The sequence below is a fragment of the Mastigoproctus giganteus genome, chromosome 7 (genome assembly GCF_048544385.1).
Source record: "Mastigoproctus giganteus isolate SK-2022 chromosome 7, ASM4854438v1, whole genome shotgun sequence".
NCBI lineage: Eukaryota > Metazoa > Arthropoda > Arachnida > Uropygi > Thelyphonidae > Mastigoproctus > Mastigoproctus giganteus.
The window spans coordinates 40,636,221-40,654,359 of NC_143581.1; the positions used below are offsets into that span (position 1 = coordinate 40,636,221).

General features: G+C 38.6%; 1 protein-coding gene across 1 annotated transcript in view; it reads right to left on the bottom strand.

The window, feature by feature from the left end:
- Window positions 1–18,139, bottom strand: part of LOC150082839 (epithelial splicing regulatory protein 2-like) — a 35,136-nt gene that overhangs the window by 11,541 nt on the left and 5,456 nt on the right. Inside the window, exon 2 of the mRNA XM_090376856.1 lies at window positions 11,033–11,127. Coding sequence (XP_090232982.1) covers window positions 11,033–11,127 — 95 coding nt within the window. The remainder of the gene's footprint in view (window positions 1–11,032; window positions 11,128–18,139) is intronic.

Consider the following 18,139-nt stretch of genomic DNA (forward strand, 5'->3'; position numbering starts at 1 on the left):
TTTAACAGTCAATAGGTGGCGCCCTAAGGACGTACAGTAGCAACACTGTAATAGTAGTTGATGACGTCACAAACTGACTCCACTGCTTGTTCTAGAAACCCAAGAAAACCATGCATCGCAATGATTGTCATTCATACATTTTTTGTTTTATGAGAGTTTATTAGAAATGAAGTTGTTGTCAATTCAAATGACATTACAGATAAAGTATAACGCCACGTTTTTTAATTTTAAATGCTTCTCAATTTTAATTTTATTTATTTCCGTTTCTTCATTTTCGCTTTCGTTTATTTTAATAATATCAATTTTATTTGAACAAATACTTATGAAAAGAGATTTTTTATTAATATTACCTACCATAAACAGTATTATAAAACGTGCTTCAACAATGCAAAAGCAAATCCAAAAAAATTACAACAAAATTGGCTATTCATATAAATAAAGGAATTCAGCAATTTTTAATTTTTTTTATTAAAACTTTTCTTCTCTCAAAACGAAAGGAAATTTCACGTATATATATATATATATATATACTGGGTGGTGGTACGCTGAAAATAAATAACAGTAGTCTTCTCTACTAGAGAAGCGTTATTTATTTGAAGTAATTCAATAGTAGCTATCTTGTGAAGGCAACCACATGTATGAGATACAATTAAAACGATGCCTTCTACGCTACAATCGTAGCTCAAATCTATGGGTTAACTATGGTGTATTTACACCGATATTATATAGTTAATTACTTTTAATGCATTCAGCAACACTTAAAATCCATATATATCAATTTTAAACAAGTTATAAAGAGAGAGAGAGAGCGAGCGACCCATATGCAACAGAATCGTATGAAACGTTAAAAACTGTTTATGGTGATGAACGTTAAATCGTATCAACGTGTTTGAATATTATAAGCGGTTCAAAGATGGTCGTGAGGATGTTCGCGATGACCCAAGAAATGGGCGTCCATCAACCTCTCGAAATGAGAACAGAGTCGCAAAAGTTCGGGAAATTGTGGCAACAGATCGTCGTTCGATCTCTAGTTCCACATAAGGCTTAGCATATCAACGACAGAAGAGAGGATTTCTTCCTCTCTTCGATAGAACCATTGACAACTTTGGATCTAAATCTTGCACAATTGCACAAAAATACATAAAAATTGCACATATCTGGGACGCTTTTGGGAGACGAAGTGGGGCACATTGCTCTCCTTTCAGAACATTAATCTTATAAACAGCATAAGACCCGTTGCAACGGTTGTTTGGCTGTCAGGGATGAACACACTCCCTGTGGTATGTTCAACCCTAACAGCCACTCTTGCGCTATTGCTTGAATTATGCAGCTTAAATTTTATTAAATTAGGATTACATAATTTTCACAAATAATTTGTTTGGCTATTGTCGTTCCCTTAATGCACTAACAAAATTATGGTTACTTAATTTTCTCATCCTTTAGATAAATAAATTAAATCCAAATCTTAGATTATTATTCAATGCGTTCCTATCGAAACTTTTAAGAAAATTAAAACAAAAGATCCTATATTTTTGATTAAAATTTTGGATTACTCGTATGTTTTTCATTGGAGATTAGGTTGCTAACTATTAGTCAAAGGATGTAATCCTTGCAAAGCATATGATTGGTTATTCCCTAATATACTAATCACCTACGGCCTATCAGAAAAGCATCTAACTGAGGTCATCAGCATAGGTACAGGCAATTGTCCCTGTTTAAAATGATAAATTTTTAATTCATCACCATTTTTAATTAGATTTGCAGGATGTTAATCAGGATGTTTACGTTGTTTTATCAGCTATCGTTCTCCACAAAATAATTTATCTAAGTACACACATTTAACAAAATCTAATAGCAATTGCTTTGATAACCGATTCATCAAAAAGCAAGTTATCTAAACAGGTCACAGACGAACTCTAAAGATGAGAAAGCCTATAAGTGCGCTCAGTTATCTGTTGGACCCTGTACTACGAATATCTCATCTGCAAAACCAGTAACTTATGAAGATCGATACATATCACACTTAAAGCAGAAGAGTATTCTGATTTTTAGCGATTCAGTTTCTTTCTCGTTTGGGTACCATTTACCCCCCAGGAGCTCACATCTGGTGAGTATGGCACGTCCAGGGTCCTGAGCTGGATATCATAATTCTTCTCTTTCTTGGTGATTCCTTTCTACTTCTCTCTCTCTCAGGATAACTTGGAAATATTTTTGGCTGGTGTAGCAAAAGCCTCAGGCTTCCTTGCACCACATGGCTAATAATAATAATTCCTTATATTACTGTAGGTCTTTCGAATGGTTGGCGAGGGATATTAAATATGAGATTTTATGAACTTTTGCAGAAGTGCTAAAGTAAATTATTATGACCACTTACTACAACTTGTAAGATAATATCAACAAAATTAATAAAAATTAAATAATAATCTTCACTTTCATCGTCTTTTTTTTTGAAGATTTTTCATGTACTGTACACCCAATTAGACATTCTCGAGAATTATTGAAATTGGTTGGAAAAGTGAATTCTAATTTTATCTTATTTTACTTATTTATTTTTGTTCTCAAATAGTGTTTATTAATGCACAGTATAATTATTTTTATAATTAGGTGATGAATATTTCAGATATAACATATTTGGTAATTAAGCATTCTGTGATAAATGACACAAATAATAGATAAACTACATTAAGCCAACTGCGTTTAAATAATCAATTCTCCCTCAGTAGCGCATTTATATTAGTTTTCAAAACAATAAAAAAAAAAGTTGATATAATCACAGATCTCCCAAAGCCACAACAGCAGTAAATAGACGAATACTGGATGCAACTCAGAGAACAATCCTATTAATCATCACCCGGGCCTGCTGTACCACCAGCACACAGGCTCTACAGGTCCTAGCGGGGGCCCTACCCCTGGACATAGAAATAATCCGTAGCGGCATAGCATACTTCATCAGTAAAGGTGCCTTGCACCTTCTTGAATTTCACTGTAAACCCCACTGCGAGCCAGAAGACAGAGAAAGACAGACTTCTAGATCATCTACACCAAGCCTGGAAAGACCGATGGAACGCATCAACAAAATGCATCATCACCAAAAGTTCCTGCCCAACATTGACAGGTTATATCCCAAACCGCTGACCTGGTTCCAGCCGGGCATCTACACAACTTATTTGCTAACAGGCCATGGAGCGTTCAACGCAAAACTAAATTACTTTGGAATCACGGAAAACCCACTCTGCGTCTGCGAGGAAATCGAATCGTGGGACAACATCAGGTACGAGTGTGCCAACTACGAGGACCTCCGCTACAGAATGATGACAGTGGCTACCTACTTCCCCAAAAACAAGGAAGCCGATCTGCTTGACACACTCGAAGAGTATGGAGTCTTGACCAAATTTGCGTCAGAACTATTCACGCGACGCAGAACATTAAAAGCCATATATAAGGAGCCAACAAAATGAATGCCAACTAGGCAAACAGAACTGGGTGCAATCTCATCCCCAAGACAAACAAATAATCATGACTGTCACAATGACATGGCGACTGGATGGAACCAGCCATCAAAGGGAGAATACCAACCAATAGTAGTAGTAGTGGCATGTGATGCAAGAAAGCAAATGTATGAGCTTATGCAGCATCAGCCAAAAAAAAAAAATAATAAATAAAAAAATATGACTCTGACCTCGCGAAATTGAGACACTCACTGGGCAGGGTTTGCTCCAAGAGAAAGAGAGAGAGAGAGAGAGAGAGCGACAACAAGGGAGTAACACCGGAAATGACAGTAACCCATCCTGAGTGTAAAACTTCAGTGTAAAACTTGTCTCACACTGAAACCGACGCTGGGCGGGGCCCTCCCCCTCCCCCATGAGAGATAGCCATACTTGCCACGAACCCTATGAGACTCAAACACTGGACTTGACAATTACGTACTTGACAACTAAACACTGGACTGGATTCTGATCACGAGTGTGACTGAGACCGCCGTCTGGCGATCTGGACTGGGTAAGTGGCCTTGCCCACTTTTCTCCCTGTCCTGGTAGGGGGAGAGGAGACGGTCTCCCCCCCTCTTTCTTCTCCTGGTGGGGCATGGGCATGCCCCACTGACCAGCCTTGGGGTCGCCTTCTCCTTCGTCCCCATACTTCTGACTTTACCCCCAGTCTTCAGTTTCCCTCCCTCTTCTCTGTCTGTACACCAGCACATGCTCCACACAATGGAAATTAGCATCAAAATTCAAACTGCTCACGAACTTTTCGGCCTTGCAAAATTCTAGCGCACACCTCACTTTTTTTTTTTTTTTCATAAGCCCTAGCCACTGAAATCTCAGGAAATTAGGTGGCAGGGCCTGCCACAGTAAAAAATTTCAAACTACTGTGTACCTGGTCTGCCTCCACGAGGGCAAGTGTGGGCAACGTTGAACCCTAGCTAGCCGGGTGGGTAAAGTGCCTGCCTGGCAACCCAAAGGTCGGGGTTCGATTCCCGCCTCGGGCTTGGATCAAAGTACTGCAAAAACCTTGGGAGGTGCATTATGGCCACAGAAGCCTATGCGCCAACAACTACCAAAAAAAACAAAAGAACCCTAGCAAGGGTCTAGCGGCTAAATGGCCAGAAGAACAACGATACATAACACTACTTTTACAAAATCCATACACTTTTAAATCTCTGGCCTTTTACAGTGAACTGTTACACCCACAATGAAAGCTACGGGGAGATGGGGGAAACCCCTGGTGCCGTTTAACATTAATATACTTTACACTTTACAGCTCCCCATACCGGGTTGTAAAGACCAGAATTCGAATCTCGTTAATGACGTGAGGAAGATTTATGAGTCTTTTTCCCAACGTAGCTGAGTTAGTCAGTCTCAGGCGATGGTGGCAAGGTTTTTTCTCCAGTTTCCTGGAGAAAAAACCACGCAATTTACAGTGTAGCAATAAAGTTCTCGCACTAGTGCTGTTGTGGCCATGTTCAATGAGTTTGGAAATAGAAAATTAAAGGTAGTGGTATGTTGTAGTTCAAAGTTCGTCCGACAGAGATTGTCCAGTAGTCTGACAGGTTGCAAGTAACAGCCAGTCTCGTTAGCAGCGTAAACGTTTTCGTGTCACGATTTTGCAATGGAGCAACCAACCAATATCAAATTTTGCTTTAAACTGGGAAAATCTGCAACAGAAAAGTATGAAACGTTAAAAGCCGTTTATGGTGATGAAACGTTAAATCATATCAGTGTGTTTGAATGGCATAAGCGGTTTAAAGACGGACGTGAAGACGTTCGCAATGGCTCAAGAAGTGGTCGCCCTTCAACGAACTTCTCAAAATGAGGAAGGAGTTTCAAGAGTTAAAGAAATTGTGGAAAGAGATTCGTTTTACCCTAAAAATGATGGCTGATGAGTTTATATGAATAAGGAGACCAATCGACAAATTCTACATGGAGGTTTAGAGAAAATGAAGGTCTGTGCAAAATTTTTGCCGCACGGCCTCACGGATGAGCAAAAGCAACGAAGAGTTCACCATGCGAAGACTTGTCAAGACACTCCTAATTTCATCAACTGTATTGTCACTGGAGATGAAAAAGCTTCAGAGCATGCAGCGGACTTCAAAGTTTCGTTTACAGAGGTCGATTATCAAGCCGATGCCGATCGTGTTTTTCGAAAACCGGGGTGTAATTAACGAGGAATTTGTACCCGAAGTGGGGGGGAGGGAGAATCAATGCTGCGTTCTACGTATATGTGCTTCAAAGAGTACTGAAGCGCATTTCCCGGGTGAGACTATAATTTCGAGAGAAAGGCAGCTAGTTCTTGTTGCACGACAATGCCCCCGCCCATTTCGCACTTATTGTTGAGAAATTTGTGAGAATGGTATTGTAAAGATCAACCATCTACCCTACTCTCTGATCAAGTACCAGCAGGCTTGTTCCTCTTTCCCAAGGTGAATGGACATGTATAAAGGGCAGCACCCGAAACGTCAGTTCAATTCCGCTTCGCCCTGTGAAGAACAGAGTCACTCTAAAAGGGCCAGAAATATGATTGGTAAACGTTTGTGTGAGTAGTGTAGTTGACCACTTGGCTACCTAAATGCATCAGCCACCTGGAGAGATAATTCTGGGTATTCGTCCACACCCAGGCCAGTCCCAATAGAGCACGTACTGTCTCAAAAAGAGATTGTGACTCACTTGATGTTGCCTGAAGGCGAGCCAGGATCTTTTGGGGGCCCATCCAGGGGTTTGGGGACCGTGGTGCTGGACATGTAAAAAAAAAAAAAAAAACCTTGAAAACTTATCTTTGAAATTGAAACTAGTAAATATGCTTTTCTAATAATGACAGTGCTACTCTCATGACAATTTGTCAACCAATTTCGATAAAATAAGCCAGTAGGAAAGCGTTATATAGATTCAAGGACAGGATTTAACTTCCAAGTATCACTTTAACTGATTAGTTCAATGTTCGTTCAGAATTTACAGACAGCCATCAGTGATTGCATCATAAGCATACTTCTCATATGGGTTACACCATTTTTTTTCTCCGCAATGTGATTAATGCAACAGAACGTGAACCAGGAGTTGTCATCATAGGCTCTGCATCCAGAAAAGTACACCTCTTTGGTTCTGAGCATTATCTTTAATTCTCAGAAGGTTCTAATTGTGCGAGCATTTCAAATTTAATTGTATATCACTTTCCGCTTTCTGGTTACGTATCTTAATGAATCATTACTTTAAAAGAAGATTTTTGGACACTTACCTGACCCATGCAAGGTTGAAACTACAGTATGAGTGAAGACAGGCTAATAACGGTTACTACAAAATAAATGGATGAATAAATTCTAAGATTTTTAAGTTATTCACTTTACACTTGATATTCAGTTACCAATTTTAAAGTTGAAATCGTTTTATAATGAGCTAAAAAGTTAATGAAGTAATGTCTAGTCTGTTCTAGTTTGGATACCAATAAAAGGTTTTGTGTTTCCTCTCAGCAGTTTGGAGAGGAAACACAAAACCAACTCTGTCAACAAATGAGAGATAATTTACTTTTGTCTAAGAAATATGAATATTAAGCCCTTTTTCACCTATTTGGTTTCTTAATAGCGTTCTTTAAACTATGGACTTCGAGTTCTTTTTAATTCAAACTCAGGCTCATATGGTTCATTAAGCACGATAATCAGATACTTAACCAGCCCATAGTTCATTTGCTGTTATTCACAGGTGAGAAGCCTTGATATCCTAAGAAGCATCAAGCGTTAGCTATCAGCTTTTGTAACGAAATAAGGAGCTTTCAGCATGCGAAAACATTCTTAAGGATATTACAAAACTGTTAACTTTCATAAATAATTGTGCAATTTTTGATTTATTATGCAGTGAATAAATTGCCAAAAAGAAGGGTGTTGTTTGTTTATGAATCTTATGGGTAAATTAACTAAATAAGCAATATTTCTACCATGTGAAAGATTAAGCTTTTTAATTTAAAATATTTCATTTGAATTGAATATACTTCAATAGAAACAGTTAAATGGTTTGAAACGTTTCGAGATTCACTTTCTTGTCATTAGGCCTGTTGGATTGGCCCGTGAATTGATGTTCCAGTAATTGCAGAAGACGCCACCTGTGGGTTTCCCACATCTGCACTCCAAAAAGGACTGGAGAAGGGAAACAATGACCTCTCATAATGTCTACAACCTGTTTAATAGTTTCTAATGAGGTGTATTCTTTCACATTGTAGACTTGTATCACTTATTCAGTCATTCCCATAAAATAAATTGAGGGTTTTATGCATAACTACTTTAATGATGCAGATCTGCAATTTTCAACTTGTAAAATGGGATTTATGTTCTGTCTTACATTTCCTACGTAGCACACGCTTCTTGATTAGACCGGGGTTCAAGCGCGTCACCACCAAATACGGAGGATGCGGAAAGGTCAGAGAATAACCACCGCATATTCCGGGAGCAATATGGCCTTAGTTGCTAATGCTCCAAAAAAAAACAAACAACAACAACAACATTTCCTACGCTAATTTTAAAACCGAAAATAATTTTTGTATCATTATAGGAATTATCCACAAATTGGGAAAAAGAAAACACATTTTCTCTTATTTCCTCCTGTTGACGGGAGGAATTTTTATGGGTCGTTTTCACAACGTGGCTGAGTTAATCGGTCTCAGGCGAGGATAGCATGGTTTTTCCTCCCAGTAAACTCGTATTTTTCGTCCAGCAAACAGAAAATCGACTTCAGAACACGCGCAATTTACAGACAACATACACGGAGCAACATGGCCTTAGCTGCCGATGCTCCTAAAACCCAACCAACAACAACAGATGACATCCATAGCTTTCTAAAGAGAGTGACTGGAACAAAATGAATCATTTTGTGTTGGGACACAATGAAACGTTTCCTTACATCCCAAGCGTAATACTTCGACGTGCCCCCAGCTTGTTTAGTGCAAAAATTTCTTTTTTGAATACTGCCTACGCCATCCATAAAGATACATAAATGATTCAATAGATTAAAAGCTGTCAAAAATGAACCCTGAAAATTTTTTAAATTTAGAAAGTGGGCCCCTGAAAAGATACTTTATTCTCGTTCGGTTTAATATTTCTTATAATCGTATCATATCCTTTTTTCGGTATTTGTTTATCAAACAGATAAAAAAGGGGATAAATAAAGGATATCTTAGACATTAGGAAGTGAGGGGAACCAAAGATAAAATTTATGACTATGAAGTCAGCTTTCTAAGAAATAAAAGCAGTGAATTGTCCATGAAACTAGGAACTGAGGTCCAACTGTAAGTCAATAAGAGGCAATGATTCTTCCCAAAACAAAGCTCTATGGACAAACCAAAAAGCAGAATTGCTAGTTGTCTTGCAGTGATGGTTTCTCATTTACAAACTTCAAACTGAACATCGTTTCAGTTCTAAGTTTCTGACTGCCATTTCTGCACCTGCTGTTCTCCTGCTCCAGATTAGAACGCTACACCGGTTGATTGCCTGGATGGATTCCTTCTACCTCCTGACATGGACCTTTCGAACTCTCCTTTTGCTAACCCCCATTTAGGTAGGATCTCTATCTCTGAATGGGACATCCTTGTACGGGATTTCGCCTCTGAAATCTCCTGACTGTGGCTTGGTAAATCTTTCGCTGTAGAATTTTGAATCTACTGACGCCTCCTCTCTTCATGGGATATCTAGGCCCACACGCTTTCCTGAGGCCTGCTCTTACCCCTGGTGAGATAAAGTGTATCTCTTTGCCAACCTTACGGCGATATCTCTCCTTCTCTACCTCTTTGCCTTATTGACTTTCTGCGATCCTCATGTCATCCTTCTATTAGGATGTTCCTGCTAGTGGTTTCTTGACTCCCCACCGTGTAATCTGAACTTTGTCTTACACTTTACTGTCCTCATCCTCTTCCCCATTTCTTTTCATGGGTCCTATCCCTCCTTGCTCTGCTGGGGGGAAGGATTCCAACGAGCGTTCCTCTACTGACCTGTCCAGGCTCCACGTGCCTTGGACGAATGCTGGAATGCCCCTTCCTAGTGATGAATTTTTCCAGTGGCTAGATAAACCACAGAAACAACATTCTATTCACGATGCCCGCATTACTCACACCCTCATCTGACCTTGGAAAAATTTTGCTTCTTCACAGTGAAAATTTCTGGAGGTTTTCTGGAGAACCACTGTGACCACTTAAAAGGTACACACAATATCCAATGCCACAATTAGTGTGGCATTATTAATTCTTTCTCAAATAATCCTAAATTAATTTTTTCATAAAATATACAGATCATCTACTCATACCTTCACAACGGAAGTCCTATTAATTTTCCACTCCTTATGTAAAATAAAAGAAACAAAATAAGCGTTTTTATCATACAGTGAACATTTATTTACAGCAACGGTGTATTTATCAGAGCGAAGAGTTCATTTAGAAGAGCTCATTTAAAAGTTCATTTATCAGGGTTCATGATAACATTTAATCGAATCCACTTTTTAATAAAGTTCAGTATCACTACACGAATTATTATAGTGCTCTCCTTAGTTTATCTCAATAGCTTTCTTATTCCTTGAAAGGAGGTTATCCATCACGTAACAACACGCATGGATAGCAGTCTCTAAGTAGACTTCATTTATGATAATATTTTTGTCATACGATCGCTCAATCTAATAAGTGCGTGCCCGTCATGACTGAATTCTTACACCTGTGGTTGCTGTTAAGAACGGTATCCAGCTGCAAAATGCAGTATCAGTCACTATTGGTAGATACCAAGAAGGCTGGTAATCAGTTAGAGAAAAAATTATATTATATTAATATTGTATAGCAAAACGAATGGACTTAAAAAGCTTAATAAATAAGAAATATTATTGTAACTGGTTACAACTGAATGTTGTGCAATAAAAAAATCTCTCTCTCTCTCTCTCTCTCTTTCGCAATAAAAGATAATTAAATAAAACTAATCTAAATAAGTGTATTTTCAAATGGACTGCCAATAGGTAAAAGCGTCCAATGAACTTTGTGAATAAGGTCACAGTTGCATTGATTAAAAACAACGTTATCAGGAAAACAGGTTCATTTTTGACTCCACCTCCTTTTCGGGTTTATATAAAAAAACTACCTGGGTTACTTGAAAGCACTTTACTATTTGTACCATTCAGTGTGGCTACGAGTAAAGGTTACTTACCCGGCACGTACCCTCAACGTCTTATTCATCATTCAGAATTAAATTATTTAATCATCCAGAATGCCTGCTGGTTAACCACGCCAACGTTTGTATTTTGTATATTAGATTCTATTAAATTGCTTGTCTGAAAGTATAAAAAGTAAACCCAACCTTAATGATAGATTTTAGATGGATGAAAATTGTTTATCCTTTGCCGACTTTATCGTATTAGTTGGTGAGGGCTCGCCCTCTTCTGAACAGCAAAGTAAATATTAGGATGGTGGAGCTGCAAATACTTCTAGTTCCATTTTAATTCAGAATGTCACAAAGCAGCTTAAGTGTAACAAGAAAAAAGCATTTTCTCACATAAAATCAGTACTTAAGATTAGTCATAATTACCACTTGCTTGGCAGTGCAATCGTAGGGCAATCCACGCATGCGTATGACTACTTGCCCGTTCCTTGAAAAATACGCATAGGTGTCGTTGTTCTTTGCTGTAAAGAAAACCAAAGTTTTAAAAATGTACGTTCCTATATTTAAACAACGTATTACAGACAGTAACATTTAATTACATAACGCTTATTTGCATAAAAAGTAAAAATCGAAAACGGTTTCTATTACAAATTTGGCCGGTTAATTGCATAACGCTTTTTTGCATACTAAAGCTGAGTCGAATTTCTCATTTTCTAACACATTTTGTAACGGTTAATTAAATAGTTGTGTTTTTTTTTTTTTTATCCCTAAAAAAAAATATATTTTTTTTTACTTTTCACTTACACAACGATTGCATTCTACGTTTTCCAGTCTATCTATGCACGTGTTTACTTTTTGAACGTACTGGCTAATTTGTTTTCTTATTGATTGATAACGTTTTTAAATTCTGCATTAATTATTAAATAAAATAAATAATAAAAAAGACAGTGGTGCTGGTTAAAAAAAAATAATAAAATAAAATAAAAAGTAGCCTTCAATAAGTACTCTTTTTTTTTTTTTTTTTTTTTTGACATCCAGGATAATTCAGAAGTCCATAAGGATCAGTGAATGGCAATTTTTGCATACACGAACCATAGAAGAAAATATAGTTAATTTTGGTGCAGTTATGCTTAATTCATGGGCAGCCCAATACTACGCAGAAATCTCTGAGTGTCCTCTGAAGGTAAATGTTTTGTCATCCAGGATTGCAGAGAAGCAAACTATTGTCCCACTCACAACAGGCTTATTTGGTGGACTATTTTGGTTCGCTATTTCGGAGTTAATTCTCTTTCTGCGAGCAAAGACCTCGGAGGGAAAGTTCTGAAGAGCTGAAAGATGGTTTTTATTCTGCAGAGGCAATTCCTTCTGCCCTGGAGAAATATCTGGAACGTCAGTTCGGAGCTTCAACCTAAGATCGTCGTAGATTGCACAGTTAAAAAGCAGGTGACTCTAATCTTCTGTATTCCCGCAGTGGCAGAGATCGGTGTGGTGCAAGCCAAACTCATAGAGTTTTTGATTGAGAGAGCCATGTCCAGTTACCAGAAAGGAAGGTTCCATAGAGAGGGAGTACCAGATTTTAACCGATTTAGACAGTAAGAAGGTCACATCAGGCAGGAATTTTCTTGTGGCAGCTCCAAGTGGGGTTTTCCCCATCTGGTCTGCCAGATTTCAATTAGCTCGTTAAAGCATCTGGATTTCTCTTTTTTAGGATCTTATTTAGGAAGGGACCCCGCAATAACTTGGACTGCAGGGCTGGAAACTGTTATACAGACTCTAAGGATAGAGAGAAGCATGCTCCGCTGGATGGAATTCAGTTTTAACCTAATTTTGTAATTGGTGGCCTGATGAAACCAAACTCCTGCTGCAAAGGTGGCTATGGGAAGGAAAACAGCATTATAGTAGAGAAAGAGTGATTTCCTAGAGGGATTCCAATTCCCACCCCATGTAAAATCTAATAATTGACCCTTTGAATTTTTTGATTTTAGTGCTCATGTGAATCAGATGAGGATTGAAGGAAAGCTTATGATCAATAATGACCCCCAAGGAATTTTGCCTGAGTGACTATAGGGAGCAGCTTGCCAAACATTTTGACTTGGGGAGGCCGCCTGAGATCCAACTTGGATTTAAAAAACATCATTTTTGTTTTCACTGGATTAATTTTAAGTCTGTCAGCTAATGACCAGGTGTAAAAATCAGTTAAAATCCGGTTTGCATTTACTGCCAACACCGCACGAGAACTGCCTGAGACCACAATTTTCAGGTCATGCGAAAGCAAAACTTTTGCAATTCTGGAGAGAGCGGCCCAGCCAGTCTACGTTACCACGTTACCTCGTGAGTTGCACAGTTGGTAGAATCGAAGTCCTCCTCACGCCGGATGAAAAGACCTGAGTTCGAGCCCCCCCTCCCCTGATGATGTGAGGAATTTTTATGAGCCATTTTCACAACATGGCTGAGTCGGTCTCAGGCGAGAGTAGGGTAGCATGGTTTTTTCTCCCGGAAACTAGGGTTTTTCGTCCAGCAAACAGAAAATGGACCACAGAACACACGCAATTTATAGACAGTATACACAGACCAGTATGGCCTTAGTTGCTGATGCTCCTAAAAATTCTATTATAACAATAATTACATAAGTGTAGGTTGACAAGGTCGTTCCTTTTGTTGTAAAGCAGCTGCATGTAGCCTACAGTCAGTTGAACCTTCTTGAATCAAGAACACTGAACACATAAGTTAAAATATATTTTAAACATTTTATTTTTACTGAGTGATGTCACAAAAACAGAGAAGAACTGAACTTCTAGAGAGCAAGTCGCTGTTGTCAAGCGACTTCTCTAGGCAAAATGAAATAGTAAAAGTATGAGACATTACAATCGCAAATCAAAATAAATCAGGAGGCAACATTAATCAATTTATAGGTTATGCTAATCCGAGCAAGAAATGATAAAAGTCTTGGAATAAAAGTTAAAAATTTATTGAAATAAAATTGACATGGTTGGCGAAAACCAAAAATTAAAAATCTATAGATGTACAGTTTTTAGGCAATAAGATTTACAAATAAATAATAATAAATATCCGTTTATTGGTCAAAATAAATACTGTAATTATAGAGTTACAAAGCCATAACTACTAATTAAACTTACGTCGAAGCCAGAAGAGTTTGTATAAACAGGAGTGTACAGTATTTCATTTCTGTACTGTACTCAAGAAGTATTTACCAAAACTCACCACGTGATGGATAACCGTGAGATGGAATTCGTGTCAGTTCTTCTTTAGGGGAAGACAAATGCACAGGGAAAAATAGTGACTGTAAATTGTATGTGTTCTGTGGTCGATTTTCCGTTTTCTGGACGAAAAACCCGAATTTCCGGGAGATAAAACCATGCTACCTCGCCTGAGACCGACTAACTCAGCCACGTTGTGAAAAAAGGCCGATAAAAATTCCTCACGTCATCGAAAGGACTCAAACTCAAGATTTTTTCCATCCGGTGTGGGGAGGACCGATTCTACCAACTGGGCTACCCACGAGGGCTTATCTTGTTGGAAGGACTCATTTTGCAGATGGAATACGCCTGGCCGGAAATAATTTCCAGGTAACCTTTGGCATCCAAATATTGCTCTACTGTTATCAAAGGGATATACAACAGTAAAATACTCCTCACACCATTACTCCACCAACAGCTTGCATTGTTAACACCTGACAAGATGGATCTATGGACTCGTGCTGTTTCCGACATATTGTGGTCCTCCCATCAGAGTGAATTACCAGGAACATGAATTCGTCAGACTAACGAACGTTTTTCAAATTCTCCATTGTGCAATGTTAGTATTTTTGCCCACTGCAACTGCTACTTCTTGTTTTTTGCTGATAGGAACGGAACCCGGCTCGATGGACAGCTACAGTGTCCCATCCACGATAACGTACGACGAACTGTCCATTCTGAAATGCCTCTTTGGTTACCACTGTCGTATTGGGTTGTTATTTGACTGACTGTAGCGCGCGCACACACCATTCTCTACGTATTTGCTCACCTGCTTTATATCGCGTGGTAGGTACAAGTGATGCTGTCACTGAAGGAGCAGTCCATTTTATGAAAATGGTAGTGCACCTAATAAAGTGGCCACTTGGTGCACTATACTTTAAGCAAAGTAAGCTATTTGTATTAAAACATCGCTGATAATGACAACAATGTTTAAATACATATAACTTGCTGTTTAGAACTCCATAATTGCTTTAATTGCTTTTCTTTGAATTCTTTTTTAAAGATCAGTTGTCCAAATAGCAAAAGAATCAAATATCAACATTATCAGTGTAGTGCATAAATATTTGGAAACGCACGAATCGTGTCAAGTGTTAGAAAGCTAGCTGATGTAGTCTGATATATAATATGGTTTAAGTTATTTTGTGAATGTGTGTGGTAAACATTCAATTGGAGGAAAATACATTGCTAAGATTTTTGACATAACTTCGACTTCATTGAACAAATCAAATAGTGATGAGCAGCAACCATTGTTAAAATCAAAGACTCACACGAGGCGGGGCCACCGCATCTCCTTGGTTTGCACTCATGTATTATTAATAGGGTAAGAAAGGACAAAGTCCTTCCACCGTGCTATTAATCTCTTGGGCTGAGATGATATCATCGCAAGTTGTCATAGTGTAAGGACTTTGTTCCTTCCTTGCTCATCTACAAACTGTAAGTGTAAACCCTTTCAGGTAAAATGACTTAAAGTTTAGCCACTTTTAAAGCCCCATTGCAAACATATGGTCTAAATCCTGGTGGTCAAAAAGTTGAGGAACACAAAAACGCGAATACACTTTTAAATATAAATAAAAATAGAAACAAATTTCTTTATTTTATTTATTAAATAAAATAATCTCTGTTTTATCTGGTAAAAAAAGTCATGCACAACCTGTTACACATGCAAATCGGGTAATCTGATTAAAACACAGTCTGTTTCTTGTCGCGCTATCGAATTCATTATAGCCATCATTGTGAATATATCACAATGACAGTTCGGATGATTCTTGAGGTAGTGAGCAACATTGAAAATGGAAACAGGATAAAGTTAAGCAGAAGTAGCCCGGTGGCTGTATGTGGCTGACAATATTGTAAGCGGACTGCAGAACCAGCTTCCAACTAGACCATATGGTAAAAAATAGCGCCATATCACAAACCCCTCCTCCTCCGAATTTCATTTTTGGCACAGTATATCGTCAGCAGACGTTCTTCCAGCATCCTCAACGCCCACACTAGTTCATTTAATCAGAATGTGGTTTAGCGAGATTCATCACTCCGTAGGACCGATTTCCACTGCTCTAAGTACCAATTGAGGCCCACCATGTGAAGTAAGATATAGGGTACATGGTGTTTGGGAAGAGGGCTCCACCAGTAGTTTCCCACAACTGCACCATAAGTGGTCTTGCGAAGTATGCAGTACCCTATGAAAGTCAAAAAAAAAAAAAAAAGTGTTGTGTGTGTGGTATATAAATAGTTGGGTTCTGTTGTTGTGTTCTGGCTTTTGGTCACAGGGAACCAGATGGGACCTCAAGTCGCCCGTACACACCGCTAGGAGGTAAGCCAAGCCAAGTTGTACATTAATTAATCTCTGGCTGGTGTCCGCTAGGGTCGCTTGAGCTTCCTGGACTGAGACGAAGTTAAAAAAAAAAAAAGGTAGAGCCCTGGGAGAGGGAGTACGGAGTGTAAGCATAAAAAGAGAGAAAAGGGGGAGAGAAAGAGTAAGAGTGATGAGATGTAGATGAAGGCATCCACATATTGGTGGAAAATTGGCTCCACCAGTCGAAAGGGGGGGATTACACCAGGGAGAGGGAAGAAAAGCCACCTGGTCGGCTGTTGACATTGGAGTGGTCTTAAACCATTGGATCCTACCCAAAATATACCTGGGTTAGCATGGTCAGGTGAAATCCTATCCAGCCATGTGCCTGGGTTAGCAAGGGGATCCTACCCTGGATGTTCCAGGGTTAGCAATTCATGTACGAGGTGGACGTAGAAAAAGGTCAAGTCCGGTATGAAAGTCAGTCCATGGACATACTTCAAGACGCTGTAAATTCTAGTTAGAGATAATAGTAGAGACACAATCTGTAGAATCATGCCCAGTTTAAGTCCAGATTCAGTTTGCAGGAATTTTAGGTGACGATGTTCAGTTTGATCCTCAGGTTGGTGTAAGGCAGGGGTCGTCAACCTTTTAATACCTACCGCCCACTTTTGTATCTTTATTATTATTATTATCATCATCTGTTTATTCCTTTGTTGATGGTAAAATTTCCTTACCGCCCACCGGTGCCGCAGTAACTCAATTTAGCGTAAGTGCGAGGTAATTTTTAGAGGGGAGGGTTTGTAAAAAATATGTACTTAAATTTATCTTTTTATTTATACTTTATGTATGTTTATACATAGATAATTTAAATTTAAGGAATTTCTGCATCACCATCGATACAGCGCCTACTAGTGCGGGAGCTGCTTAAATTGAAGTTGTTAGAAATGTCCCCACCGCCCCCACCATGAAAGCTTGAATCGCCCACTAGTGGGCGGTAGGGACCAGGTTGACGACCACTGGTGTAAGGTAAGACATAATGGCATAGTGTTTGGATTGAGGCGCCACCGGTGGTTCACCACAACTACGCCATCATTTCACGTATGATGTATTGTAAGGTAAGACAGTTGATTGTGGTTGGTGGTGTTTGGCTTATACGTCGCCCGCTTTAAGAGGAAATTATGTCCCATATAGAATGACTAGCCAGACTGCCAAACCTCTGTGCAAAAGAGCATGCCTCCGATACGCCAGGCAGGAGAGTTGCCAGTCAGGGCCCTTGTTCCGAAACTGGATTCCCCATATACGTCAGCCCTCACAGAAGAATGGAAATTGACCTCCACCACTAAATAACAACCTTGAACATGAGGATGAGGGGTCGATGTCATGCCTGTATTGCTACCCAGGAGATCACACGCTTAATTATGCTATGTTCCCATGCATTATCGACGCTCAATTTATGGCCATTCATGAACTCATTTGCATGTTTCTGTTATTGCAGAAAGAAATTTTTCCAGGGTTCGTTCATTGTTAAGACATTAAAATGCACGTTACACTGATGTTTAATCATAATTTAATAAAAGATTTTTGATTTATTTACTTTGTGTGCTTATTCTTTAGCTTTTGAACACTAGTCTATAAATATTTATATTTGAAATTAATTTTTTAATGTTTTTTATAATTATTTTAATAATCATTATGAACCAAAATTCAAGAGAACTTAAAAGAAAGGCAATAAAACTAAATTTATTTACGTTTATATCATGTACAAACACACGACCAAAGAAAACTAAAATAGTTGCCATGCCCTTACAGCATTAAAGATGGAGGTTGTTAAAGAAACTGTTCGATATGGCTAGCATTTGTTGATTTGATTGATTCGTTTTGACTTTTGACGCCCTCTTGGGTAGCACATTGGGTTGGAAAGATCTGAGTTCGAGTCCCATCGATAACAGAAGGAATTTTTATGGGCCTTTTTCACCACAT